Source organism: Xiphophorus hellerii, chromosome 12 (genome assembly GCF_003331165.1).
Source record: "Xiphophorus hellerii strain 12219 chromosome 12, Xiphophorus_hellerii-4.1, whole genome shotgun sequence".
Taxonomy (NCBI): Eukaryota; Metazoa; Chordata; class Actinopteri; order Cyprinodontiformes; family Poeciliidae; genus Xiphophorus; species Xiphophorus hellerii.
The window spans coordinates 28,430,572-28,457,380 of NC_045683.1; the positions used below are offsets into that span (position 1 = coordinate 28,430,572).

Consider the following 26,809-nt stretch of genomic DNA (forward strand, 5'->3'; position numbering starts at 1 on the left):
TGACCCCGGGCATCAAACAGCAGATATTGATTATAGAAATTAGCACGTTTCATATAATATCTTTAAACCCTTATAAAACAGACATGAGCGGTTTCAATACTAAACCATCTATTACTTTCAATATTTCCTGACTAGTTTTCGACTTTTTTGGTTTATAATGAACTAAAACATTTTCAGATGAATATACGACTTAAATACTTAAGACTATAATCTAATATAAAGAAAACTACTGATTAGACTAATTTTAATCAAATCGTGCTCATTATATTTAATAAAAATGTTCTACTGGTTAAGTTATGTATTGATTAAACCATGAGTCTAAATCTAACCTAAACTGAGGCCTACTCAAAGCAATCGTGATCCGTCTAATATTTCAACATGCGCTGAAGTTTAAACATAATTAAAACTAGCATAACTAAACTAATATTTCCAACACAACTCAATCTAAATCAAGAGGAAGCGCACAAAAATATGAAGAAGAGAGTTCTGTGAGAGTAAAAAGTTTGGAGACGGAAGAGTGACGCGCTGCTCGATGCGCTAATGCTAGGCTAGTTAGCATGGCCACCGATGACGCCGTATAAACAGTTTTCCTGTCAGGGTAAGTTGTTTCTCTGCCTTTAGCACATTAAGCAGCATTGATTGACAGTGCTAAGACCCTCCCCCTGGCCGTGATTGGTTGTTTTCTATGCATTTTTTCAGACAGCGGCAATAGTAGCTCATGGAGGAGATTGATCTTTACCCAGATTATCTGTCTAATATTGTACTGTAATGACATGTTGACAGTTTTAACAAATATATATATATATATATATATATATACATTTCTTTTTTTAAAAAATAAATAAATAAAAGTTACATACTGCAGCTTTATGGTAGAGTAGTTGTTTTGGGCAAAGTCTTAGAAGCAGGTTTCAGATGGTTTGAACATGTGCGAGAAAGAGATAGGTGATGTGTTTGATAAAGGATGTTGAATATGGAGCTGCCAGGCAGGCAGAAAAGGGAAAAAACAATGATGGAGGGTCGGTGTGACAGAGGAAGATGCTGGGGACAGATTGAGCCTGTGGCGACTGCTCCAAGAGCCAGAAATCTCCTGTTAGTGTTAAATTGTTGGAAACTACTTTAGGTTTTCGCCATTTTTAGTCTGAGACCTCAAATAAAATAAGTGCAACAGGCCCATACACATCAAACATGAGTCACGCATTGAATCTAGAACCCAACAAACAAAAACTATTGGATTCAGTGGAAGAGCTGCAAGAAGAAAACTACTGTTTTGGCCGACAAAAGCAGGGACCCTGGAAACATCATTTTAACTGAAACACAGTGGTGGTAACATCATGCTGTGGGGGTAGGGAAGCTGGCCGGAATTCATGAGAAAATGGAAATAAATAAAGACGTTAACTGAAGAAAACATGCTTGAAACTGTAAAAGACTTGAGCTTTGGAAGTTTGACTTTGACATTACAAAGGCTTAGATCTTAGCATATATATGTTATGAAATGGTAAAAGTTCTTTCACTCGCTTTAAACCGAGCTACCTCAGAATTTAGCCCACGTGGACAAAGATAATTTGCGAATGTGAAGGGTTGGGAACTCGTTCCATAAAAATTCCCCCTTTATTTTCGTTAATCTGCTTAGCAGTTTTCACCTAAATCGCTGTTAAAAGGGAAATCTAGTCAAACAAAGCAGCAAACCTCCAATCTTACGTTTTGAAACAACAGCTGTCAAATAAACATTTTACATTTTTTTAAATTCTCCGCTTAGGCTCATGTGGTTATTGAGTTATTCATCAGGCTTCTGTTCGTTTGCACAGCCCTGGCTGGTGTCGAAGCAGAAAGGCACACGTTTCATGTGGTCAAAGTCCCAGCTGTGGAGAGGGGCTCACTGCTGCATCTGATCTCAGTGTGCTCAGCTGCAGAACACACTCTGAAACCCCACAAAAAGGAGCTTCGAGTGTGCTTCAGACGCTTTGTGTGTGTTTATAGGGTTTACAGAGATTTCCAGAAGTGCACCTGTTTGGGTTTGCATGTTTGTCTTTGGGGGTTGGGAGGCTTACAGCACCTCCTTTGAAGCTATCAGGTAAAATCACATAATGAAATTGTAGTTACATTTAAAATTCTGTAGTTTGTTTTACACACGTCAAAAGCAAAGTACAGGTTGACAGAAGCCCAAACCGCTTTTATTTGGAATGAAATCGCACATAATGTGACTAAAAGACAGGAGGAAAAGCACTTAGTATTTGTAAAGTTTACAAAATGCTAATTCTGCTCGTCGCCAGCTTTCTGTCCTTTAACCTGTGACATGTGAGCAACAATACCAAGGAGAATGCAACCCAGTTTCAACAGGGGACAAAATGGCATTTTCTGGGAAAATGCAGTGTGAATACTGTAAGCTGAAATATTTTTTGGTGAATATTGCGGAAGCATTTTAAGTCGGCTGCAGAAGATTTGCATAAATGTAAGAAGTGTGAAGAAACGGCAGAAGAAAGCAAAAGCCTGCAAAATGCATAAATGTATAGAATAACTACACAGAATAACTGCTGTAAGGGGGTGAAAACTTTCAGACAGTACAAAAATTTCACTCAGCACTATTAGTAATCATTGCAGAACACTGTTTTCTAATAGTAGAGCTTACAGCTTAGCTTTCAAAGCAGTTTATAAGGTAAAATACGCTAAACGGCTAAACCTAGCTGACATGCTAATGATAGTATGTAGGCTATTACTAGCAAGACATTTCTTCTTCAGTCCAATATATTTGATATGGAATAGAAACTGCTGCTCCAGTGAGTTTTATGAAGAGTGAAGAGTGCCAAATTACAACAGATAACTTATAAAATATATATTTTTAAATGAGCCAGTTTACTAACTATTCTCTCCCCATAGATTCTGAGTCTTTTGACCCAGCTTTAAATAATATGTTTATCCATAAATTTCTCATTTAAAAATGTACAATAAAGTTTTCTCAAATACCTTTTTAAAACATTTTTATAAGCTTATGCGCAGGTGATTCAACAGATCTCTATTAAATGTTCGTTTTAGATTTCATTTCAACGCAAATCTTGAATTTTTCTGTTCTAAGAAAAAAGAGAAACAGGAACCACTAATTACAGCCACCAGCAGAGGGAGCTCTGGGGTTAATATAACTAAATTTGTCGTCTTCGTGATAAAGTTTATTATTGTTATTATTATTATTATTACTACTATTATTATAACTCTCATTATTATTCTATATCGTAACTGTATAAAATAGGTAATTCAATTATTTTTAAACACACCACGCTGAACATTTTGAGCTGACTTCGTATGACAAAATGAAGGCAAAGGTCTTACTGGTTGGATATGATCACGTGATACGGAACTCTTCGTTTCTATTGGTCAGTTTGTATTTCGAGGCGATCAGGTCGTGTTCAAGCCGTTAAGCAAATGAAAAAATAGTTCCAATGAATATTGCACAATTTTTCATGTTATCGGCATTCTTTAGTGTAGGCTTATTTCCGAGCTGTAATTAGGTCACCTGAGGATGTAGTAAAATATACTATGTCCGGTTTTCAGTGTACTGCTTAAGAATTGTATTAGCTGCTTCGCGGAGGGATCTATCAGTGGCGCTTAGCTCAACCGTGGAGGGTAATTTGAATGCCTTGTTGCTACACAAAGTTTTTAAGAATATTTGTTAGTTTTTTCGACCGTATATGAATATACATTTAGGACATTTTACATAGGTTTTAAGTTGGACGCTTAAGGTAAGAGTTTCACTTGCTGTTAATGAGTTGTTTTCACCAGTTGTTGCTGCAGTTCGCCAACTTGTTACAGGTCAAAGTGTAAAAACTAGATAGCGCTGCCTAATAGCTTTGCTATTGGAGTTTTTTCCGGCTACAAACACTTAGCTGCAACTCATACGTTTTCAGTAGTACTGTGTATTTTTGTTCGCCTGTAATGCATGTTACGTATTTGTTACAATAGAACCATGTTTTGTTAAAAAAAAAAAAGTTTCGTCTGCTTTTCTAGAAGATATTGAGCCCAATACGCAAATAAATATTGCAAAAAGTAAAATAAATAAAAACGTCCAGATGCATTTTTACGTTTACCTGCTCCTCATGTGATGCGCCAACATTTTGTCAACAGATGTCTACATATCAGGCAGTCACTAAAGTCCCAGTGGGGGATCAGGAGAGCATGTCTCCCGCACAGGAAGACGCTCCTGCTGGCATGAATGAAATCTCGACTCCGTTAAACTTTTCTGAGCTGACGCCACGTCAGTTTGGCATCTCTGTGGAGAGTTTTATTCCATCCTCATCAAACTGTAAAGGTAAGAAGCCCGATCTGTTGTTGACTACGAGGACAGTGTATGATACACACGCCATCCAAAGCCACGTTGTTTCTCATTATCATCGCAGAAATTAGAGTTTTAGCAGGATGTCATTTAGTTTTTTTTTATCCCTGGCAGCATGTAATTGGGTGTCTGAAACCTAATTTTAGCAACTCCGCTCCACATGAGCCGCCTCGGCTGAAAATGTGTCACTCAGATGTGAAGCAGCACATCACATCCAGCTCACTGCAGCAACACGCCACCTTCTACAACTATACACACACCTTACCTTAGTAGAGACGTTTATAAACCCATTTTAGCAGCAGAGCCTCATCAGTAGTTACGTGCAGTGCATTGCAGAAGTGTTGCACAGTTTTCTGTATATTATTACAGTAGAAAAAAAAACCTCAACACAAAACAACTTGTAATTGTGGAGTTGATTACAATCTTTTTTTTTTTTTTAACCAAAAAAATGTTTTTTTTTGTTGTTTTTTTTTAAATCTGAAAAGTGTGGTGTGCATTTACTGTACCACCTTTTAGTTTGAGCGTCCTCAAATCGTAATTTCTAAAACGACATTCTAAGCTTTGAACATCTCACCAAAAGTGAATCTTTGCCTGCAGAATAAAACAGAGGAAAACCTAACACTGTACAGTCATATTTAATAAATAATAATATACATCCCCATGAGTATTGTTTGTTAAATTAAAGGTACCTTAAAAATAAAAATCTAAGCAGGTCTTAAACACACTTTTCATTAATCCTCCATTACTGTTTTTAATATTTTATTATTATTGATCTAATGTAAAATTCTAACATTAAATGTCATGTTTCATTAAGTGTAAGTAGGAAATGATCATCATTAACAGATGTTTGAACGGCTCTCAAACATCCATCTTCATGTAATTGATCAATATTATGTTTCACTTAGTGATAAAGTTTTTAAAATAAATGGGTTTTTCAATAATATTCCAGCTTATGGAACTTCTATTGAAAAACATTCACATGTGAAATAGGCATCTTCAGGACGCTATTTACCTAAAGAACTGTTATTTATATCACCAAATCTGCATACAGGTACTTAATTTAATCCTATTTTCAAATTTACTCATATTTATTGATACTCTCGTGGAACAAGTAGTGGAGAAGATAGTAAATATCATATTTCTGATAACACTATCAGTTTTGTTTGGTTTTTATTTAACATCATTAATTGAAATTAATCAAGATGTCGATCAATCAAAACTTTTCATGATAAATGCTAAACGATATGATCAACTAATGTGTCCTGCTTTAGAACAAACCAGTATCGCAAAATGATCTGGGAGCCAACCGTGTCACCGGATCCATCCCTCTCATGGTTTATGGAGCCTGCATGAGATAGAAACAACGATTGTGGCTTGTACGAGGATGGGTCGTTAATGTGAAAAGAGAATTTGTGTAATGTCCCTTCTGACACCAGCTGAGTGTCACCGCTCTCTCCTCCTCCTCCTCCAGACAAATCCCGCCTCGCACAGATAAAGGCCTGGCGGAGATCCAACGTCGGCGCCCGGGGCTCGCCGGAGACAAATTCCCTCATCCGCTTCAGGGCCCAGCAGAGGACGAAGACCCCGCCCGCCTCACACACCCCAGAGGTGGGCGAGATAAACGCCGCGCTTAGATAGCGGAACATTTGCGACCGATTTGCTCTCGTGTTAATCGTTTGTTCATCTGCGTAGGGACATTAAATCCTGCACACAGCAGCGTCCTTAGCGCAGGGTTACTTCATTCGCTGTTGCTGAATGAACCTTTAAGTCACATAGAAGATGGACGTTTCTGAGAGCGTAGCTGATGAGGAATTGTTTGAATTACTGAGGGAGGTTTTCCTCTTTTTAGTCCCAGAACATGGACACAAGGTTGGTTTGTGTCTATAAATTTGCAGTTATCGCCATGTCTTATTGGCAGCATGTGAACACAACACTGTAGTCCCAACCGGCTTTGATCCCAGAAACCTTTGAGTTTCTGTTTAAAATACCTCTAAGGAGCAGCCAGTACATAGCCAGCTACATCTAAAAAAATCACAATTACATGTAAAAGTTCAATATTTTGAATTTGATTCTGTGTCTGAAATTCAAACTTGACTTTTATCTAAAAAGAAGACTTTGGTCCACTGGGCAACAGTCCAGCTGTTTTTGTCTTTAGCCCAGATAAACTGTTCAGACATGATTCAGTGGTTTGACACAAGTGAAGCAACACTGAGGCCTGTCACAATAACAAATTTTGTTGGACGATAAATCGTCCCAGAAGTTACTGCGATAATTTTGTTGTTTTGATACCATTTTCAAGTAATATAATGGAAATGACATAATAATGCAAATGATCAAAGATCAATAAACTTTAAATTCTAATGAACATTTAACACGAGGACTGGAAGACATTTTAAATATCTATCCAAAAATAAATAAACAAAACAAAAGAAGTAACCAATAAAATGAATTATTAAGTCTCTGTAAATCTCGACATATTTCACACCATGTGAAATTAATCAATATAATAATTCTTACTTTATAAAATGAATATCTATATTTTTAGAGAAGTGCTTTCTGGAGAGACACAATATTTAATTTTAATGCTTGTGCGCTTTACTGTAAGGTATTTGACAAATTGGTTTTGATTAAAACTTAAATTAGAAACTTTAACATTTTTTGCTCCGCCTCCAAAAAAAAAGCTGAAGATAGCCAATCAGGGACAAGAGGTGGAGACCAGAAACCGTCACCCAATGACATTTGCTCATCTGCTCTGATGTGCTGATGATTAAGAAAAAGTTAGCATTTTAATCATTTAGTTTTTCCACTGCGACTGTTTTGAAACATGACTTTTCTATATGGCAGAGAGGAGAAGTGAATTATGCTGAAAAATAGTTTTAAAAAGTTTCTGTCAACACTCTGGAGCTTTTTTCTCTCTGAAAGCTACCAGTCCTCCACTCTGCACGGGGTGAGTCACCAAAGCGAAGTGAGACGTTTTTCTAATTGCATTTAACTCGCGGTGCCGCTGTCTGTGAGGAAATAAAAATATTCAAGTGGCTCTCTTTAAGCAAACCAGGGTTGTGTGTGTGTGTGTGTGTGTGTGAGTGATAGATGTGCTCCCTCTCAGTAATAACACTTTGGTCATTTCAAAAGTTTATGAGCTGCCAAGCTGCATCACTGAGTAGATGTGTTTATTTTATTATTATTTAAATTTTTTTTGCCATGCCAACCCCTAGGGTGTCCCCCGGGTCGCCTCCACGCTGAGGCAAAAGATGGCCTCCTTCCAGATCCTGATGGACGTGGCGGAGAGCGACGGCTGCGATCCGACCCCAGCGCCGGGCGGCAACGCCGCAGGACGCTTCTCCACCAGAGAATGTCCGTCTGGTGAGGCGGCCCACGTCACCGCAGGATTAGTAGTTTTTGTTTCTCTGTGGAGATCCACGCCAGGAAGATTTTATTTTATTTTTTCTTTTCTCTATCTATTGTCTGGAGACACAGTTCAAAAGCTTCGGATTAACACCCCGCACTGCATAAGTCTCACTCTGACATTTACAGTCAACCGTTTCTGCTGAGCTCGGCCAAGCTTTGTAAATAGGCCACTTTACAAGTGAGACTTATCTGCCTTTCCTCTAATTGAGGGGTTTTAAAGTCATTTTGATAAAACGATTTCATTTTGTTTGGATGCTGACGTCCCCCAGGTTGCTTTTCGTTTCCTGTGTTTATGTAATTTATCCACTTTTTGAATATGTGTTGTTTTGTTTATTTTCCAACTTGTCAGATGGGCTCAGCTGTAGTGAAGAGAAAGAGAACAACCCACCAGCTGCAGGCAGCAAACCCAGGCGGCCGGCCCCCCTGGACAGCTGCAGCGTGGAGATTAGAGAGGGGAATTTCTCTGGCCATCACTCTAGTTTGAAGGAACAGGAGGTATGCATTTTCTCACACACACTTGCATAACTACTGTTTGTTTACATAAAAGCAACATCATTTTTAAATGAAAGCTATTGGTGACAAAAAAAACCAAGCTGATTTGCCGATTCTTTGCGAGAGGTATTGTCCAGTTATTAAATAGAAAAGGCTGGTTTTACAAAAATAAAAACTTTTTAATCAAAATAGTTCATACACAAGCAAATGTTAAAACCAGTGACAACTTTTTGGGGATATTTGAATTTAGGTGTTTTTTTTGTGAGGGGAGGATTTAAATTATTTTTTTTTCTAACAACAGCCTGGAGTTTATACAGAAAGTTTTATTTTAAGACGACTGGTGATTAACTTCTTCTCCATAAAGGAAGAAACTTTAGGAAAACAAATCAAGTTTGCTTTAAAAGAAAAAACAACTAGCGCATTTCAGTCGTTTTCTAAAATAATATTTGTCTCAAAATATAACTTGATTGAAAAAATGTAATTGTTAATGTGATTTCCATCTAAAAGTCCCATTTACATTATTACTCCAAACTGTTTGAAGGGGGAAAAAAAAGGTTTACCTTAGAGGTCGCTTTTTAAATGCGTCACATCTCTAATGTTCTCACAGAATAAATTTACATTAACAGAAATTTTCTCTTTACTTTCTTGTATTAACTTGTAGTTTTAGCCCTGTAAAATACATACAATATATAATAACCTACTTATGTCTATGCCATTTAAACTAAATTAAATTTTATCTAAACTTTGTTGTTTTATCAGGTTCATTTGAACTTTTAAAAAAGCAACACCACAGGAATTTCTGCTGTTATGCAGTTAGTCATTTTATCAAGCTTTTCAAGATGTTTTGTTCCCATTTTTTTTTTATTGCAATATACTTTGAGACTATATCAACTACTGTCTGAAAGTAATAATTATAGTTTGATTCATTAATAGAGTGCCCAGTCTGTTAGGACAGTAAGATGTAATGATGGATCCAGCATGAAACATTTTGGATGACTAACAGCAATTCACAATAGATATTTAAACTTTCATTAACACATTTTATCACACCTATTTTACCAACATAAATCTCTTAAAAAACAAACACAGAAAGGCTTCTCACAATAACTGCATTCAGCTATATTATTAAATATATTTATATTTAGTTTTGCTGTCATGTAGTTTTTTGCGATTGTAAACGTTTATCATGTAACTAATGATAAAAACTGCCATAATACCCATTTCCAAAACATTTAGTTTTCTACCTGTGTGTTTATTCTGTGTATGGATTCATTTTAGATTCTGTTTCTGTGTGAATTTCTCCTTTCACAGCTGCAGGTTAGTAGGTATAAATGTAATCGTGTGACTAATGAGAGTCCTGTGTTTCAGTTAGCAGCATAAAACACCTTAAATCCACTAATCCTATGGAAGAAAGCACAAACTGTACTTTTTGTTTTTCAAAGTTTTTAAGCAGAAACAATAACATCCATCTGGAACATTTACATCTTCATCTCCCAATAAGTAAACAGCAGTGTTTGGATGACATTGCTGTCACAGTGAGAATCGATTGTCGTAGGTGAGGAAGCCTGACAGTAGCAACATGTCACTTTGTCTGCCTCGTTCTAGTGCTGCAAGTGTCTTATCTGCCTTGGCTCGTTGGTGCAATTTCACCAACAGTCCTGCAAGCGTTCCTTTACTTCTGCTCGGTTTAAAGCCGTTATTTGTGCTTTTACTTTCATCTGCTGTGGAAAGTCAAAGGAGACGCCTGTTGCTGCTGTTGTTTTTTTGTTCTTCTCCAGTCTGCGATTATTGGTCTCTTTCATGCTCTGTTCTTTATGTTATGTGCCAATCAACCTTTGCGTAGCGTCATCTCTGGAACTGCATACGCTTTTAACGCGGAGACTCCTTTCACTCTGCATGGTGGCATGTGCATCAGGTTTAACCAAGCTGTAATAATTCAGCCAAAGAGCAGAAAGGTAAATGTAAAAAGATAAGTATTTATAGGCCTGATCCCTCAGGGTTACTAAGCACACCTATGCATCAGCAAGGAGCAAAACACTTAGTAAAATCTGATTTAGCTACAGCTACATAACAGGTGTTACGACAGAGACCTTTACACCGCTGCTCTACTTCAGAGCCTTGCTTTAATAGAATAAGATCAAGTGATGTCTTTCTATGAAGCGCTCAGCTGTGAAGTCATGCAGGGAACCAGAAAGAGTACTCCATATTTAGAAATATTGCCATGTCAGCTCTGTGACTCTTAAGTGGTTTTCCTCTCCTCTCCTGCCTTCCTGTTCCTGCTTTAATCTGAGATGAAAAGGTCCAAGTGCTCTCATCATTTCTATGGCCACTTTGCAGCTGGGTGTCTTGTGTTCAGAGCTCAGTGAGTCCCAGTCACTGAGCTCTTCGTCTGCATTCAGGTTTCCAGACTGGATGTCGATCATATGTGGTGGTGGAGCTGCTGTGACAGTCACAGTCAGGCTGACATTTCCAACTTCCACACAGAATAGCATTGACTGCCCACGAACAAGTTTAAAGGTGAAACTCTGATGATTTGCTGATGAAAGTTTGGTGTTTATCTATCTGCTCATCAGGTTTGTCTGAATCTGTTTTGTTTTTGGTTTATTAGTTTACACTGTAGTCTGAAGTCTCAAATGGTTGGTTTTGAGTTGTGTTATTGTCGATGAAAGAGTTGATCTTAAGAGATTTCATTGGATTTATCATCTCTTGAAGATTTTTTTCTTTCTTTGTTTTATTCTGATTTACTTTTGATTGCAAATCCATTCATTTATATAGTGTGAAGACAAGAGAGGAAACACCTCAAAGCCATGTTAATTAAACCTGCTCTTTTTCTCTTTTTTTCCTTTCTTCCTCCAAAACGTCAAAAGGAAAGGCATGTTAATTGAACAGTTTCTTTTTTCTTTTCTTTTTCTCTCTTTTTTTCTTCTCTATCTTCTGTTTCTTTACCTTTCTTTCTTCGTTCCCTGAGCAACCAAAGTCTCATACTAAGAAAAGAACCTAGAGGAAAATAAGTTACTCTGTGCAACATAACACACCACAGAGGTCCTAAAGAATTAATGTATTTGATAAATGGTTGCCATTTATAAAAAATCTGTTGGAATTGCCGTTTTGCATAATAATTCATTTTTGCAATTTTAAAGAGCAACTTGACATCCTTAAGGCGCAGAGATGGATGGTGGTTTATGTGGTTTCCATAGCAACAGACGCAATAACAGATGGGAAAAAGAGAGTTGCTGTTAAAGAGGTTGTTTGATATTGAGAATATGAGCCTCCAAAGATAACAATTACAGGATCCATAACAATCTGTGTTCTTAAAACTTTTGACATTGTGTAAATAAAAAAGCAAAAATTCCAACCCAAATTTTCTGAAATTATTGTTAACGTAGAACATGTAACTCAGATTACAGGATGAACCATGACAACTGTCTATTAAACCACAAAGTTGTTTTGATAAGTTTTGTTTTGAAAAGTGGTTCACTCATCAGACAGTCCAATTCCACAGCTCCTTTACCCAAGAAAAGGGGGGGAAACAACAGAAGAGAGATTAAATAAAAGTGTCTAATCTGAAAATAAGAGAAATAAATGGGAAGTGGGCAGATTAAAATTAGTAAGGACAGAAACATTTACATGATACCATCCTGATCGAAATCACTTTAAGCCCTTTATCGCCACACTAAAAAGAAAAGGAACCATGAGTAAAAGAAGATGGAAATAGTTTGTTGTTTTTTGAGCTATCTCTGCATCTCTTATCTCAGTGTTTGAGATCAAGATAAACTTTTCTTCTTTTTAAAGAAATCACTAGCTGTGTTTCCATTCCAAACACGTGCAAAACTTCGATATTCTGCTATTGCAAAAAAAACAACACACGCACAATTTTGCAGGGGTTTCCAGTAAATAAGAATTAAATTAAGTTTGTTCGTGCGATATTTATTATTATTTTTTAAAAACATGCCGTGCTGTCGTCCTCCTACCACTTCCTGTTGTCGTCTTTGTGGTTTCTGCCAGTAGTAAAATCCGATTGTTGATCACATGACTTATGATGTGAAAAGTGTATCCATTGCAGTTTGTAACATACACAAACTTGAATACTGCTACTACTACACCTCATCCTAACACACAAACTTCATATTGAAAAACACGAGTTCTTTCCAAATCTGTTTTCGTAATTCGAATTTGCGCAATTATATGCTCAATGGGAACGCACGTGTTGGTGTACAGAAAGTTTTGACTCCTGGTATATAAGCAAATGTTTATCTTATCCCACATCGGGGTGTGATAGCATTTGGCAGCCAGAGAGGAAGACCGATGTTCCAAACGGGTCTGGAGTGGATGATCTGCAAAAGGAAAGGAATGATTGAAACGCGACTCCCTTTAGTGTCGACACCATATTGCAGAAACACTTTATTTGCCAGCGGCCATATTTAAGAGATGCACTTTTAAGAAATGAGTCTGCTGTGACAGAAACATGAATGCTTTTGCTTATAGGCTTTTGTTGCATCAGCCAAATTTTTTTCCGCTTACTTAGTGAGGAGTGACGCCTTTACTGCTCTATCATCAGAGATAACTCTTACTGGCTGACAATTTATCTTTGGCTGCGCTCTGAAAATAATTTTTGCCTCTGGCGTTCTGAGGCGGCCCTAAATAAAACCATTTTGTCCTGAAGCAGACTCCCATTCAGCAGCAGCATGCTGTCCTTTCAACTGCAGCCCAGATTCACTGAGTATCCCACACTTTCCCTGCTAACAGGACGCTTCCTGTAAACACCAAAGCTCAGGCCGACCTCCCTCTGACGACCCCTCAGCCGTTTCAGACTCCCATCCCCTCCACATCTCCTGTCTTCCTACTCTACTAGAGATGAAATCCCCAGGTAAACACACACACACACTGAGGGATGCTGGCCTTTGATCTTGTTTTAGTCTAGCCTTTCAGATTTAATGCTCAGTGCAGCTCTTTTTTTTAATTATTTTTTTTTAACTCTAGTCTTGTCTGCAGGGCTTCATTGTTATGTACCAAGCTGTAAAACTTGACTTGTTTCCACACAATTATTAGTAAATGATAGATTCAGCTGTACACAAGTTCTTACGCTGAAATAAAAAATGGCAGCAATGTTTGTAAATTTAAGCTTTCGCTGCTTTGCTACAGTAAATGCGGACGGGGCACTTGCAGTGAAGAAGAAGCAGGTGCGCTTCGGGGGTCCTTTATCTCCCGAGCTCTTCGATAAGAACTTGCCCCCCAGCACTCCGTTAAAGAAGGGGGGCACCCCAGCACTCCCGGCCACTCCCGGCGGGGGCCTGCAGCCGCGCTCGGTGCTGAAGACGCCGCAGAGGAGCGACTCAGAAGACCAGCTGGAGCTTCTCAGCCTCGCTGGGTTTGGTGCTTCTCCCACGTTCTCAATGCCTGGCAAACACAGAGTGGCGCAGGAGAGAGAGGACGGCAAGGACAGAAAGGTGTGTGTGGTGTTAAACCTGTCTCCACGAGCAATAAATCAATTAATCGCACAATAAATTAAAATCATTCATTTTCATTTGGACAACAGTCGTTACAGAAACGCTCCCTTTTAATATTGTAGAAAAGCAGGTGAACCTTTGACACTCAGTACAACCCAAGGTTATTGTAGTTAACTAAAGCTAACGAAAACTGAAACTGAGAAAGTATTTTCGGTAACTGAAACAAATGAAAACGGTAATTAATGTGGTAAAAGCTAACTAAAACATGGCGAAATCATGGACAAACTATCCTTTTTGTGTTTATGAATCTATTGGCATTTCGAACTGATGTGAAGTTGATTTTCTTTTTCAAAAGCAGTTATGAAATTACGGCTGATTTTAGTTGTTTTGTTTGTTTGGTCTCAAAACAACTATATTATTGTTGATTGAAATAATTTCTGGGACAATTTATCGTCCAGTAAAACCTACCATAACACACCAAAATAGTCTTTGTTTAATGATATAACGGTGACCACGCTAACAACTAAATTCTTAAAATAGCTTTTGTGACGTTTGTTCTATGGACCTTACCACAGGGACCGCGTTTCATTGGCTGATGCCCATTCTACGTGGTCACGTGCGTGGCCGTCTCACAAACACACTTAGCTTCCCGTTAGCTAAGTACAGCATAATGGCAGAACTGATACAACTTCTACACCTTGAAGCCTGTCTGCTACACAGTCTTACGTTAGCTAAACAGATCAATATGCTATGTATACTGTGTCTCAGTGGTCCCCAACCACCGGGACCAATTGGTACCGGGCCGCGCAAGAAATAATGAACTACTTCCGGGTCTTTTATTTTGAAAATCCTAAACCGGATTTTACCGGTTACGTCTTGCGCGTCAAAATTGAGCCAACTTGCAGCAGAATGAGTAACAAAACAACGTCGAGTACAGTGAACCCTCGCTATTACGCGGTTCACCTTTCACGTTCTCTCTGTTTTGCGGATTGTGCATTGTGTTCTGCATTCTGATTGGCTGAACAGTCTCTCCGCTTCTTCTCTACCTGTGTGTCAACAACGTTGCGGTTTAATATGTACACGTACGTAAAACGGCTTGCCAAATTTAACATAATCGATGGTGGCATGTCGGTTTATAAGAATCTTTTTGCCCAGAAGAAAAAAGAGCGACAACAACTACCGATAACTATGTTCTTTTCTCGAAAAAACACACATGCACCGCGGGCTGTAGAAGAAAAAACCCGCTACAGAGCGGAGTCAGGATGCAGCGGCTCAGTCAGAAGAGCAGTGAAATACACATGAGTCACTATTTGTCCTACTGTACTTTGTTTTGTTTTTTTTTCATAATATTTTCTCCCGTTCTAATCCAATGACTCAGGTCGCGGTGGGGCGGCGCTGATCTCCGCAATTCGGGCACGGGAATCCGCCTTCAGTTCATATTAAAATTATTATTTTACAGTACAGTAGTTATTTGTAAAAAAAAAAAAAAATGTTTATGCAGTACTTTTTATTTGTTAAATGTTTGGGCCTGTTAAAAGGTTTTGTTCTTTGGTTTCAATGTATTATGGAGTATTTCATTGTATAATAATTGTAAAAAAAAAAATAAAGGTTCCTACTTCGCGGATTTCGCCTATCGCGGGTTCATTTTGGAACTTGACCGCCGCGAAAAACGAGGGTTCACTGTACACCCATTCCCCCCACCGGTTCGCAGCAAAATTGCGAAGGGCTGACTCGTCTTGCGGGGCGCAGGCGGTTGCCACGGTAACAGGTGTGCTTAAACTACAAAGAGAGAGAGAGAGTAAAAAGGTAGGAGTGGTTTTGAGTTGATCACCTGTTCGGGTTATTTTACCTTTGTTTCCCTTTGCTGTGGCGCATTACAGCCGCTGTAGTTTCTAATCGTTGGACTAATTACCTCGTTCGTTTGTGAGTTTACGTCATTCACAACAAACATCAAATAGAAGAAATATATTTCATAAAATTTTAACAAACAAATGGCTTCTACCGCGATAATTATGTGAAATTAAATTAATTATATCCTAGCTTCAGAAGATTTGCCTTTACCTTTACAGAGCTCTTTGGTTCCTCCTATCAGTCTGTAGCTTCTCATATTGACGTCATCAAACCAAATGTCAGATCTACCATAACTGACTGACACCTGCTGGCCTCAGGTTTGCAACCAGCTTGTGACTGAGAAACCAGTAACCTCCTCCCAGATGATGACATGAACTTGTTAGTTCCTCTGTCCATTTAGTAGCTGATATATTGTGAAAATCCAGTAGAAATGATGCACTAATCGAGTCATGTTTACATAGAAACAACGTGCTGCGCGAGGCTTTGGTCACCTGGGTCGGTTGTGGGCGGAGCTTGGTAAGGTCCATTAAAGCCTAAAGCTAAACAAATACTCAAATTATTTTTTCTCTTAGATTTTTTTCCCGGCCATGGAGGAGATGGACTCGGCTGTGTCGAGTGAAGCAGGTTGAGTAGAACTCTTCTGATGTTGATGTTCTTGTTTTCGTCCTGCTGTCTGTGATAACCATGTTTGTTTTTTCTTTTCTTTGCATTTCTAGATTGTCCTTTTAATGCTCAGCCGTTAAATTTAAACATGGCTTTCCACGAGGAGTCACTCTCTCAACATCTGCGAGGTAAACTGCTTCTCATACCTTCCACATTTTCATCTCAGTCACAATAATTCAATCGGAGGAATGGAAGGATTTGACACTTGTTTAAGTTGCTTCTCTTAGGTAGTGACTGCATGGAAACAAACAGATCATATGTTTTATTAGGTTATTATTCCAGTTTGAAGTGTGAATAGCAGACTTTTCCTTTTTCCCCTTGACATAATCCTATTTGATGCTTTCTCTTTGCTACGTTGTTTGCTCCTCACTTAAAGTGCATACAGAGCATTTTGATGCCTTTTAAGCTTCAGCTTATTTTTATTTGTCAGAATTGTCTTTAGGAGGCTTGTGTTCATTTATTTATGCATTTATTTTCAGCGTTGAAAGAAGTTGAAAAGCAAATAGTTGGTGGAACGTTTTGATGTGTTCATATTTGAAATATGAAAGTATTTTCCATGCATGGCTGTTGTCCTGCTGCATCCTAGCCCTGCTGTTCTTATTAATCGCCACCATCTTTCCTACGTATATAAGGCATTAGCAGTTACGTGAGCTGTGCAATATCTGTGGGCGTACTGTTATCGTAACCGTCCATGAAATTAGAATCATTATCAACTGTAGCTGAAGGCCAGTTATTTAAAGCTTATTTCAGCCGATTTGCTGCTGCTTCTTTTTTTTTTGCCTCAGAATCCGACTCGGAACCGAACCGAACCCCTCAGACGGATCAGTCAACGGCTGAGGAGAATCAACTTGACGGCAACGCTGAAAGTCCGACTCCGATCCAGTCCACAAACAGAATCAGGGCAAAGGTGTGACCCCTTCCTGACTAAATGTCAAGATCAGGCATTTGTGAAAGAGCAGCCTGGGTGAAGTCATTGCGTTTATCTGATTGTTTGAACTGTAAATGTTTAATTCAGCTAGGGATAGCAAAAACAAAGTCCAAATTTGTTCCACGTCTTATAAATGGTTCTACTTTAACATTTTCACTTTCGACGGGCATGTTCAGGGTGTCTGCTGAACATGCCCGGATTTCAGGAAGTCTTAAATCCATTTATTGACAATTAAGGCCATTTAAAAATGTAGGCTGGCCTTAAATACGTTAATTACAGGTCTTAAATTTTGTCGTTACAGGATTATTTAATCTTGTATACAGCTATTTTCTTCATTGTGGGACTTTTCTGTCAGGCGAAAGTTTAAGTGCAGACATCGTAATTGTGTTCTGTGACTTGAGGCAGTCGAGGCTACTGGTATCTAGCTGCTAATATACCTTTGCTAGCTAGCATTTTTGTGTGCCATACTTATATTCTTTTTTTCTAGCTTAAATTTCATTAAAAGTGGATTTAAAAAGTCTTAAATTTGACTTGCTGAAGCCTGCAGATACCCTGATGTTGACATGTTCAGTGAAAACTACAATAGAAAAGACATATCTTTTCTTGTCCCACAATGGGGAAATTTCTGTGCAACAACAGCAAAGTGACAGGCAACAACAAATAGACTCACACAAAGATAGAATACTGTATAAAGAACAAAAATTCTGCACAGTAATGGCAAAATGTCAACATAAAAACTGTGTAGTTATAAAAAAAAAATGAGGGCATTAGTCAGTCACAAGAAGCTGCCAATTTTCCCTCCATCATCTCCTATCAGGGATCTGCAGCTGAGAAAATACTGGAGAAATCAGTTTTCTATTAAGTGCATGAACACATGAAACTTTACTTACATTTAAAGTTTTTATTTGGACAAAGTTTATCCTCTTACAATAGATTTTTTGTTTTTTTTCTAATACAAAGCAGCAAAGCTTTTAACAAGTCTGTAAACGTGTGAACCTGTCTCTCCACAGAACAAAAAGTCGTCTGAAAGCGAGCCTCGAGCGCGGCCCGGCAAGCGAAAGAGAAAGGTCTGCTCACTGTTTCTCCCTGATTCTTACTTGTAGAACTCTTCAGTTGCCAAATAAGATCAACTTTTTAATAATTCAGGGGTCATTGCCCGCTCCCATCTAATCTACTGCTTAATTCCTTCTGGATATGAACCTTATCACGCTCTAAAACTTCCACTCGGTGTGTGGAAGAGCGTCGGCAGACACTCAGTGCTTATGATGTGTCCTCAGGCCAACTGTCTGTTCCTCCAGCAGCCAGAGGACTGCGAACCCCGGAAGAGGTCGACACGATCTGCTGCCAAGTCGGCCTGCAGGAAGATGAAGGTGGGTCTGCTTGTTACATTCCTCTTCTCTGAGGATTCTGCACCACATAACGCCGGAAGCCAGACATAGACTTGATGTGTGTGCGATCTCACTCTGACTTACTTTGCTCGAGTTTAGGAGAGAGATATATCGCACCTACATGTGCATTTATCTCTCTATAGCCGAGCATAGATCGCCGTAGATCTGTAATGTAGAGCGGAGGTGTCCAAACTCTTGACACGAGGGACAAAAATGTCAAATTAAAACTATACTGGGAGCGCCACAACATTTTTAGTTTTTTTTTTTTTTTTTACTACAGTAGCGTAGCATGGAATGTGTAAATCAGTGAGGAGTTCAAAAAAGGAGGGTCTTGCAGGTGTGCTAGATCTAAAAATACCTTTTTCAGGTTGATCTTTTGTACATTTGTTTTTTGCCCATATTAAAACATCTTTAAATATGTCACTAAAACTAGTGACTGTACAGGAAAACCAAACTTACTGGAGGTTACTGTACCAAAAACACTGGTTACATTTTCCAGGTTATTACGTTCAACAGCATTGAATTGAGCTCTGTTGCATGTTTAGACACATTTAAATCCAGACATTTCACACATTATTAATTTAGTGCAATGTGCCCCAGCAAAGGGAAAAATAACTCAGAAAAACTGTTGAAGAATACCTCAAAATCACTTGAGGTATTCTCAAGTGATTTTTTTTTTTCCTCACTCCGTGTGTCAGCTACGCTACACGCTGACCTGTTGCCATAGCAGCTGACAACAACTCCACTGGTATATGTTTTTTGTTGTATTAAACACCAAAAAACATGCAAGCATTTCCCAAACAAAGTACAGAACCTTCAGTCTGTTACAGTATTACGTTTTCAGGCTTAATGTTTGTTTTGCAGTTGCTAATAAATGATCGCCTGAACACAACTGTGGTTGATTAGCTAATTTAAACACCTGCTCCACTGATGATCTGTCTGAAAGTTTGTGTGGATAACTTTTTTATTTTAACATAACCAAAACACACCGAATTCTGCATCACATACATGTTAAGGTAGTCAAAGTCAAGCTAGCATAGCTTCTTCCCTCTCCCTCGCTATTGTTTTCTTTTTTTAATTAACTTTTTCCTGACCTTGTTATCTAGTTGTTGCAGTGTTGATCATTAGAAGCAAAGCACTGCGTCCCTTTTTCTTTTATATGTCACCTGTACGTTTAAGATTTATTGTCTTATGTTGACAACTTGACAGTAAAACCAATGGTGGTCATCGTCAACAAACAGTTTTTGTCCTCCAGCAGGGAGCTGCGTGGTGGGATGTTGTAAGAGTGATGTCCCGCTGCTACGTGATGTCACGATGTCAACTTAGTAAGTTGGAAACTTGCTGTAAGTTTCCAACTTAAAGTAAATTCTCTGAGTGCAGGAATCTCAGCTAATCTTAAAGAACTTTTTGCTTTTTCTCCTATCCTTTCAATTTTCCAACAAATTTGACAGTCTTCCACTCAGTCAAACAAGTAAAGAAAACATGGCAACCTTAACCCTCATAGAGTCAAAAATTAGATACATGCAAGGTTTTTTCTTTGAATAACACTCGTCACAGCATGCAAATGCTTGAATTTCAGCTAGGTGTTTCTGAGGTTTGAAAAGTGCTTGAATTCTGTAAACAGTCCAAAATTTGGAAAGCATTATTGCAGTTGAGACCATATATTTTTACACACCTAACAAAAAGAGACACTTTTTTTTTTCTCTCGCTGTCTGAAGTTAAATCCGATTAATATCAACATTTTATGAGACATAAAATGATGTTATGTTTTAGTTTACCTTGTTACCTTGCTTTAGACTGTTGAATCACAAGACATTATTAATAACTGATAAATAATAGCATATAATAGGGAATTCAAACTATCTTTTTTAGTTCTTTTGAATGGTTTTTAATCTCCAATGTGTGATGCTGGAAAAGTTTGAAAACCTACCTTGAAAATTGCTTGAATGTTACCGTGGAAACAGTCTACCCAACCCTGTATAAGACCCTCCATCTGTTGATCCATTATCTGCTCTTTCTACTGGTTTTGAAATGGCATGTAGTGTCAGGGCAGCTGTGGCTTTTATGACAGGAATATGGTTGCGCATGTAATTAATCGTTTTGTGATGAGTTTTTTTTTTTTTTTTTTTAACCCAGAGTCTGACTGCATTTCAAAGTGTAAAATATACATTAATCAACTATGGACCAGAACTTTAGGAAGAATATAAATTGCTACATTTGCTACTTCATGTAGCGATATAGAAGATAAAGTAAGATGTCCGTGGATACTTCTACGTTAAAGTTTTGGTTCCGAATCTTGGCCTAAATTGCTTAAATGAATGGATAAAATTCAATTGAGTATCTGTTCATTCAGCTTATGCTGTTGGAAAATGCTTAAAAAACTTAAGTCATTTATACAAAGAGTTGGATTCTAAAGTCCATTGTCCTCCTAAAATCAACATAAACGTGTCAAATAAGTTTGTTCTTGTTTAAATTGATTTAAGTGATCTCTTGTGGCTCTGTTACTATTATCATATTAACAAATGTTGAATTGATCTAGCTCTTTGATGCATGAAGGAAAATTTGTTGTATTGACAAATTGCTAATTCTACAACAATTATTCAGTACAGCTAAAGAACAAAAAAAATCCAAGATGCAGACACAACATTACATCTAGAATGACCCAATTCTGCCATTAGAAGTACCTCAGATATTTATTATTTCTGGCTGAATGTGTAGAATTTTTTTTTTGTTAACTTGCACTAGTTTGTCAGTAGGTGGCAGTGTATAGAGACTCATACTGGAGTTCACTAAAGAGACTAATATGCAAGTACACCCATCAATACCAACACAAGACCAAGAAAACAGTTTGAAAAAGAGCTTAGAGGTCTACATTTCACGACACAAGTTCATATCAACCAGACTGCTGAATTAACCTCTTTTTTTTTTTTCTTCCTAACGTTGTACAGGTAGGCCTGTCGCGATAAACAATAATTCAATTAATCGCACGATAAATTAAAACTATCGACCTAATTATCGGCTTTATTGTTTCTTTTGGCCTTTTTCTCTTTCTGTTGACACTGAATGAAAAAAGGCTCAACTCCGGTTCTCTCCACTGACCCCCCCTTCCTCATTTCCTTAGTGTAAAGCCCAGCGCACACGACACGATCTTAGAGCTGTCGGCTGATTGTCGGCTCATTTTCAAAACTTGACAGACTACACATTAGCCGACAGAAATCCTAGGTATAACTGTTCGATCGGGTTCGGTCCTGCCGTGTGGTGTCCAACAATGGGCACGAAATAATGGCTACAAGTTCAGTGAACTAATTTTAAAACCAGGCATTAATCAATGCTTTACTACAATCTACCTGCAATGCATGTGGCTAGTGTCAGTCCTGACTGAATGAAAATCATTATAACCTATTTATGTCACGTTAACAAAGAACAGCTGAAAAGTTACCGGGTTTATCAACTGCGGTAGCAATTTCGCTCCAACTCCTCCCCTTGTCATTTCTATATTCTTTGCATGAAATGTTGAATAAACATTAATGTTGTTTCCACATATCATCTCCGATGTCCGCTGGACTTCGGGTCGCACCGTGTCAGCTGTTTGGGATTCCCCTCTGTAATTTCCCCTCAGAACTTAGGAGGAGACACTACAGGATGATTGGTTACGAAATTGCAAGCAACAATCTTTGAACGTTGGACGTTCAAAGATTGTTGTAAGGGAAAAATCATGTAGTGTGAACTATTGCATCAGGTAGTCGATGTGCCCATCTTCTCTATTTAAATCTAATTATTACTGAAGGGCAACATAATATACAGACTTCATAATCTGCACTCTTTTGGTTGAATGCAGTATTTATTTCCACTTTGGCTTTATGTTGTTTAGTTTTTATTCAAGTAAATTTTTTATTAATGGAGACTGAGAATCCATTTTATTTTTGTTTTTGGTTGTTTTGTTTATTTTTATCAATTCCAGTGTTAAATGTTCTTTTGAAAATAAACTGTATCTATCTTTGGCAGGAAATCACATGCATTATTACGTCATTTCCATTAAATCAGTGTAAAGAGGTCTTCAAACAATATACAATATAGTTTATCGCAATAATTTTTGAGACAATTAATCGCTCAGCAAAATTTGTTATCATGACAGGCCTGTGCACAGGTGGCCCCCTCAGCCGCCTGCCGCTGGAATAAGGAGGTAGATTACTCTCTGTACGGCTCACGCGCGTACGCTTCCAAGAACCCCACCCTGAGTCCCATCACAGAGAGGCTGTCCTTCATCCAGCGGTCTTCAGCTGGACAGCAGACCTTTGAGAGCCCCACAGGTAGAATCTGCTATATCCATCTTCAGCTGCAGTTACTGATTGTGTTTGTGTATTTCTGGTTCAGGAGAGTCCGAGAAATCTTTGTGGTCCTTTGCAGAAAAGGTAGAAGTGAAACAAAGTGCTAAGATTTTCCCTATTTTTCCCTCTAAACAGCCACACATCAAGGATACGTCATCAACCTTCAAATGCCAAATGTTACTCTACATAGAGAGGATTGCACAGAGGGAAACTTTACCATTAAATCTGTCAGCCTTCCTAGCTGTAGTCCAGGGAGGGACAACAGGCAGCCGAGGATTACAGCCAAGAGAGGACGGAAGAAGAGAAAGGTCAGTGTTGCTGACTGCGAGGTGCTTCGGGAGGAAATCACAGAGCAGCAATTAGAAGTTGACGTTTCACAGGGAACTCCGTCGATGCTCGCCAAGAGTGAGCAACGTGAAGCCGACCCTGAGGAGCCCTCTGTTGATATTCTCTGCACCGACTCAAGCAAATCGGAAAACGACGCAAGTATGTTGACACCGACTTCCAGCTACGCTCCTTTAGATGAAGACTCCAGCAAAGCAGAACCAGCAAAAAAACAAGCTAAACGAGGCAGAAGGAGCTCAGCCCTGCTGGAACCACATCAGGCAGGGGAGCACCAACCCGACTGCGAGGGGAATGGGAATCAGGAGGTGGAAGGGGGACCCAATGTGGACCTCCCCCCTTGGCAGGCTGATTTTAATTTTGAGGACGTGTTCAAACCTGTCGCCACCAGAGGGCAGCGCACGGTACGCCGCAGTCTGAGGAACCAGGCGAACTCCGAGCACATCAGCACCGGACTCACCTGGGTGCCTCACACCTCCCCCGAGTCAATTAAAGAGACTCGCAGAAGGACGCGCCACAGACGGCTCAGCTCGGCGCTGCCTGTCCAACCGGCTCTGCCCGAGGAGACGCAGGACTCCTCATCGAGTCATCCGACACCAGGGAAGCTATAATTTCTACGACTCCGATCCGTTTGTCTTGAATCAAGTCGATTTCTCTAAGGAGACTGATTGTTGTACATTAGTTGGAAAGCATCGACAGTTTTGTTCCTTGTGAATTATTTGATCTGGCTTCAGTTTCCCTTGAGTAACGAAGTCGGTCAATACACTAAGAGCCCAATGATCTCTGCTGACCGCCTCCTGATCAATATCACCCACTCAGCTGGTAATCACAGTGCATCTTCAGCCCCCCCTCTGTCCCACTCTGAAGTCACTGGATCAAGCATCTTCTAGTCAATACCGACTATGTGGACAGATAAAGATGACTTTACTGCTAATATGTGGGATCTGTGATTTTATTTCTTTTAAACTGTATTGCTCAAATGTGAAACTGCTTTTTTTTTTTTTTTTAAATCATCTTGTGCTCTTGATCCAGAAAGTGTCCATATGTAAAACAGTCCAGCTGCTTCTCTCCATCTGTGTGTTCACATCCAGTTCCAGTAAAGCAGTGTTTCCTCTCACTTACCGCCTCAGACCTCTTCCTCTTTAGCCGAACAAACTGCTTCGTAAATGACTGTTCAGATTTCCATTTTCAAACTGGCCAAACGACTGGAGACGTATTGACCCGTAACCTCGCCGACCGTCCGCCAGTTATAGATTCAATTCAGCTGCTCGCCGCTTTCCCGATCCATCTATCTGAGAAGAACAGAGGGAGCAGTAACAAATTGAGTTTCAAATTCAGTTCACATCGGGAAATTGGCTTCCCCCACATCCTCCCGAATGATGCATGACTGTAATCTATCCATCATGGGGTAATTGACTACCTCCCTTTACATCAAGTCAGTCACTTGGCTGAAGGACACTGGAGGTTTCTGGCTCCGCGGAGTAAGTGTGTGTGTGTGCCAAGGTCCCTTCTGTCCCTCCATTGGAAGACGGATGGACACAATCATGAGCCATAATGTGTGGTATGTGGATGCAATGTAGCAACACTGCCATCTTGTGGACATTTTTGATGAGTTGCACCCCAACTTAAACCACTATAAAATGTGTGCCAAATACGTCTCAGGTGCTGAATTTATGTCAAGTTGATGCGGAATAACTTTTTTACTTATAGTATATAAAAGGTTTTAACATTTGTTGGCCTCGTGTTTGAATCTCTCTCTCTTTTTGTCTCTAGTGGCCTTTATTTTGCAGTAATCCCACAGGAAAGGGGGAAAGACCTGCGGCAAAAGGAACCGATGACGGGAGGCGAACTTCGTGGCCGCTTCGAGGTCCATGGTCTCTGTAAACCGGGTTGCCACACGACGCCCCGAGTTTCAGTCATTTTTAACTTTGAAATTTAACGAAACTTTTCTAGTGTTGAAGTCTACAACCGAACTGCTGCACGTCTCATACAAGTGGGTGTGTGTTGTCCGTCTGAGAGCGCGGGAGAGGGAGTGCGCGCACGCACGCGTGTGTGTGTGTGTAAGCACTGTGAAGCCCCCTCTCCCTGGCAGACGGGCATAGTGAAGACGGCTTAACACCAGAACAATGGGGTCCTTTGACCAAAAACGACGCCCCCAAGACATGTGGCCTCCTGTCACCTTGGCAACCCCCCATGGGATGGAGAGTGGGGTGACAGCTGGAGGGGAGGACTTACAAAAAAATGGAGTCTATTTCTTCCCACTGAATCTCTCCCGCTCTGTTTTTCTCTGCCTCCTCTCCCGGTCTTTCTGAACGCCGGGGCCCTCATGAATGTGGGTTACATCTCACTTTACAACTTCATGGGATTGACCTCGTGGGGGGCTGGGGGGGTCACCATCTAACTAGTTCAGGGAGAAATCGAAAAATAAAAGCCGACTATAAATCGGCTCTTTATAGGCTCGGATAAGAGGGCAATTGACAAATTTGGGGCGGCCCCGCGCCGCTTTGCACACTGTACACTTGATTTTCCGCCTCATTTTAAGCACCAAGTTACACGAGCCTCCTCATTTAGAGACCCGTTTCAATTAGTTAATTAGTAACTGAATGGTCTTAAGTTGTCTGGCCTTTCTGAGCTCGTTGCGGTGAGCCTCTATTATTGATGCTAAGAGGCTATTTCTCTAAGCTCAACGCCACTCTCCTGTGGAGTGAAAGGAGGAGGGCACCGAAACAAAGGCAAGAGACCCTCGAGCTCCACTCTGCTCTGCTGTCACAGTGAGTCTGTGTGCGCGCACAGCTGTGATTGGTTTAGACCCGCTCCGGACAGCCGCCGCTGCAGCGAGGACATATACCCCCAATAACAGCAGCGCAGTTCACTGAACTTTTCCCTTTTTGTTAGCTGCTGTTGTTGCACTCAATCAAACATTCCCTGGGTATCTTCAAGTGGTACATCAACTTTGTTTTTCTTTTTACTAATAAAACTTTTAAAGAAGGTGCTCTAGTCGGATTAGGCCAAATTTGAATTTATTATTCGCATTATGTTGCGTCTTAACTAATGCCGCACATCACCTGAACACACCATCCCCCACTGAATTTCATTTAGGAGTAGCAGAGTTATGACTGTCCTATCCATGCCACACTTTTTAGATTTTTGTGTGGGAGGGGGGGGGGAAATAAAGAAATCACAAAATCCTACTCATAAAGTAATAGTGTGATCCTGTGTCAGATAATATCTCAATAAAAAAAAAAAAAAAAGTTTGTGGTTAGAAAAGCTTGAGGGAAATTGGTAAGTTTATAAGGCAACTTCTCAATTTGCCCGTTTCTTTTATTTAGAACCATACATCCTGTTCAACCTAAGATATATAAGAAAATCACTGCAATGACAAGGTATTTAATGTTCAATTGAATAAACTTGGAAGTTGGTTTTATTTTTGTGCAAATTTTTACTTATTTTCACCGCTTTGTGAGCAACCGAGTGAACAAATAGGCCGACAGAACAGTTTCTTTCTTGAAGACGCCTCAGACAGAAGGAGGTTGATGAAGGTGTGTTTTTACCCCCAGTTTTATGATATAATAGAAAGTTATATTTCCCAAATTGTTTACTTAAGCAATTTAACGGTTTCTTTTACAGTAAACAGTTTT

The 26,809-nt window shown here is 39.4% G+C and overlaps 1 protein-coding gene across 4 annotated transcripts; it reads left to right on the forward strand.

Moving 5' to 3' along the window:
• The first annotated feature begins 3,415 nt into the window (after positions 1-3,415).
• cdca2 (cell division cycle associated 2) lies at positions 3,416-26,333 on the forward strand. Of its 4 annotated transcripts, none has more exons than XM_032579506.1 (14): positions 3,416-3,734; positions 4,117-4,300; positions 5,796-5,932; positions 7,540-7,687; positions 8,082-8,227; positions 12,971-13,091; positions 13,367-13,671; positions 16,095-16,146; positions 16,239-16,313; positions 16,971-17,092; positions 18,124-18,180; positions 18,391-18,483; positions 22,637-22,811; positions 22,965-26,333. In XM_032579506.1, exons 2-14 carry the CDS (start codon positions 4,117-4,119, stop codon positions 23,780-23,782), a joined length of 2,433 nt encoding a protein of 810 aa, XP_032435397.1. In that variant the 5' UTR covers positions 3,416-3,734; the 3' UTR covers positions 23,783-26,333. The 4 variants fall into 4 exon arrangements, with proteins under 4 accessions (XP_032435397.1, XP_032435398.1, XP_032435399.1 ...); XM_032579507.1 differs by having other exon boundaries at positions 18,412-18,483; XM_032579508.1 differs by having other exon boundaries at positions 18,415-18,483.
• Positions 26,334-26,809: the final 476 nt, after the last annotated feature.

Bases quoted from the DNA above. Each gene is read 5' to 3' on its own strand.
- cdca2 (XM_032579506.1), top strand. From the start codon at position 4,117: ATGTCTACATATCAGGCAGTCACTAAAGTCCCAGTGGGGGATCAGGAG. The intron at 17,093-18,123 runs GTGTGACCCCTT...GTCTCTCCACAG, and splicing joins CAAACAGAATCAGGGCAAAG to AACAAAAAGTCGTCTGAAAG. The intron at 18,484-22,636 runs GTGGGTCTGCTT...TTATCATGACAG, and splicing joins CGGCCTGCAGGAAGATGAAG to GCCTGTGCACAGGTGGCCCC.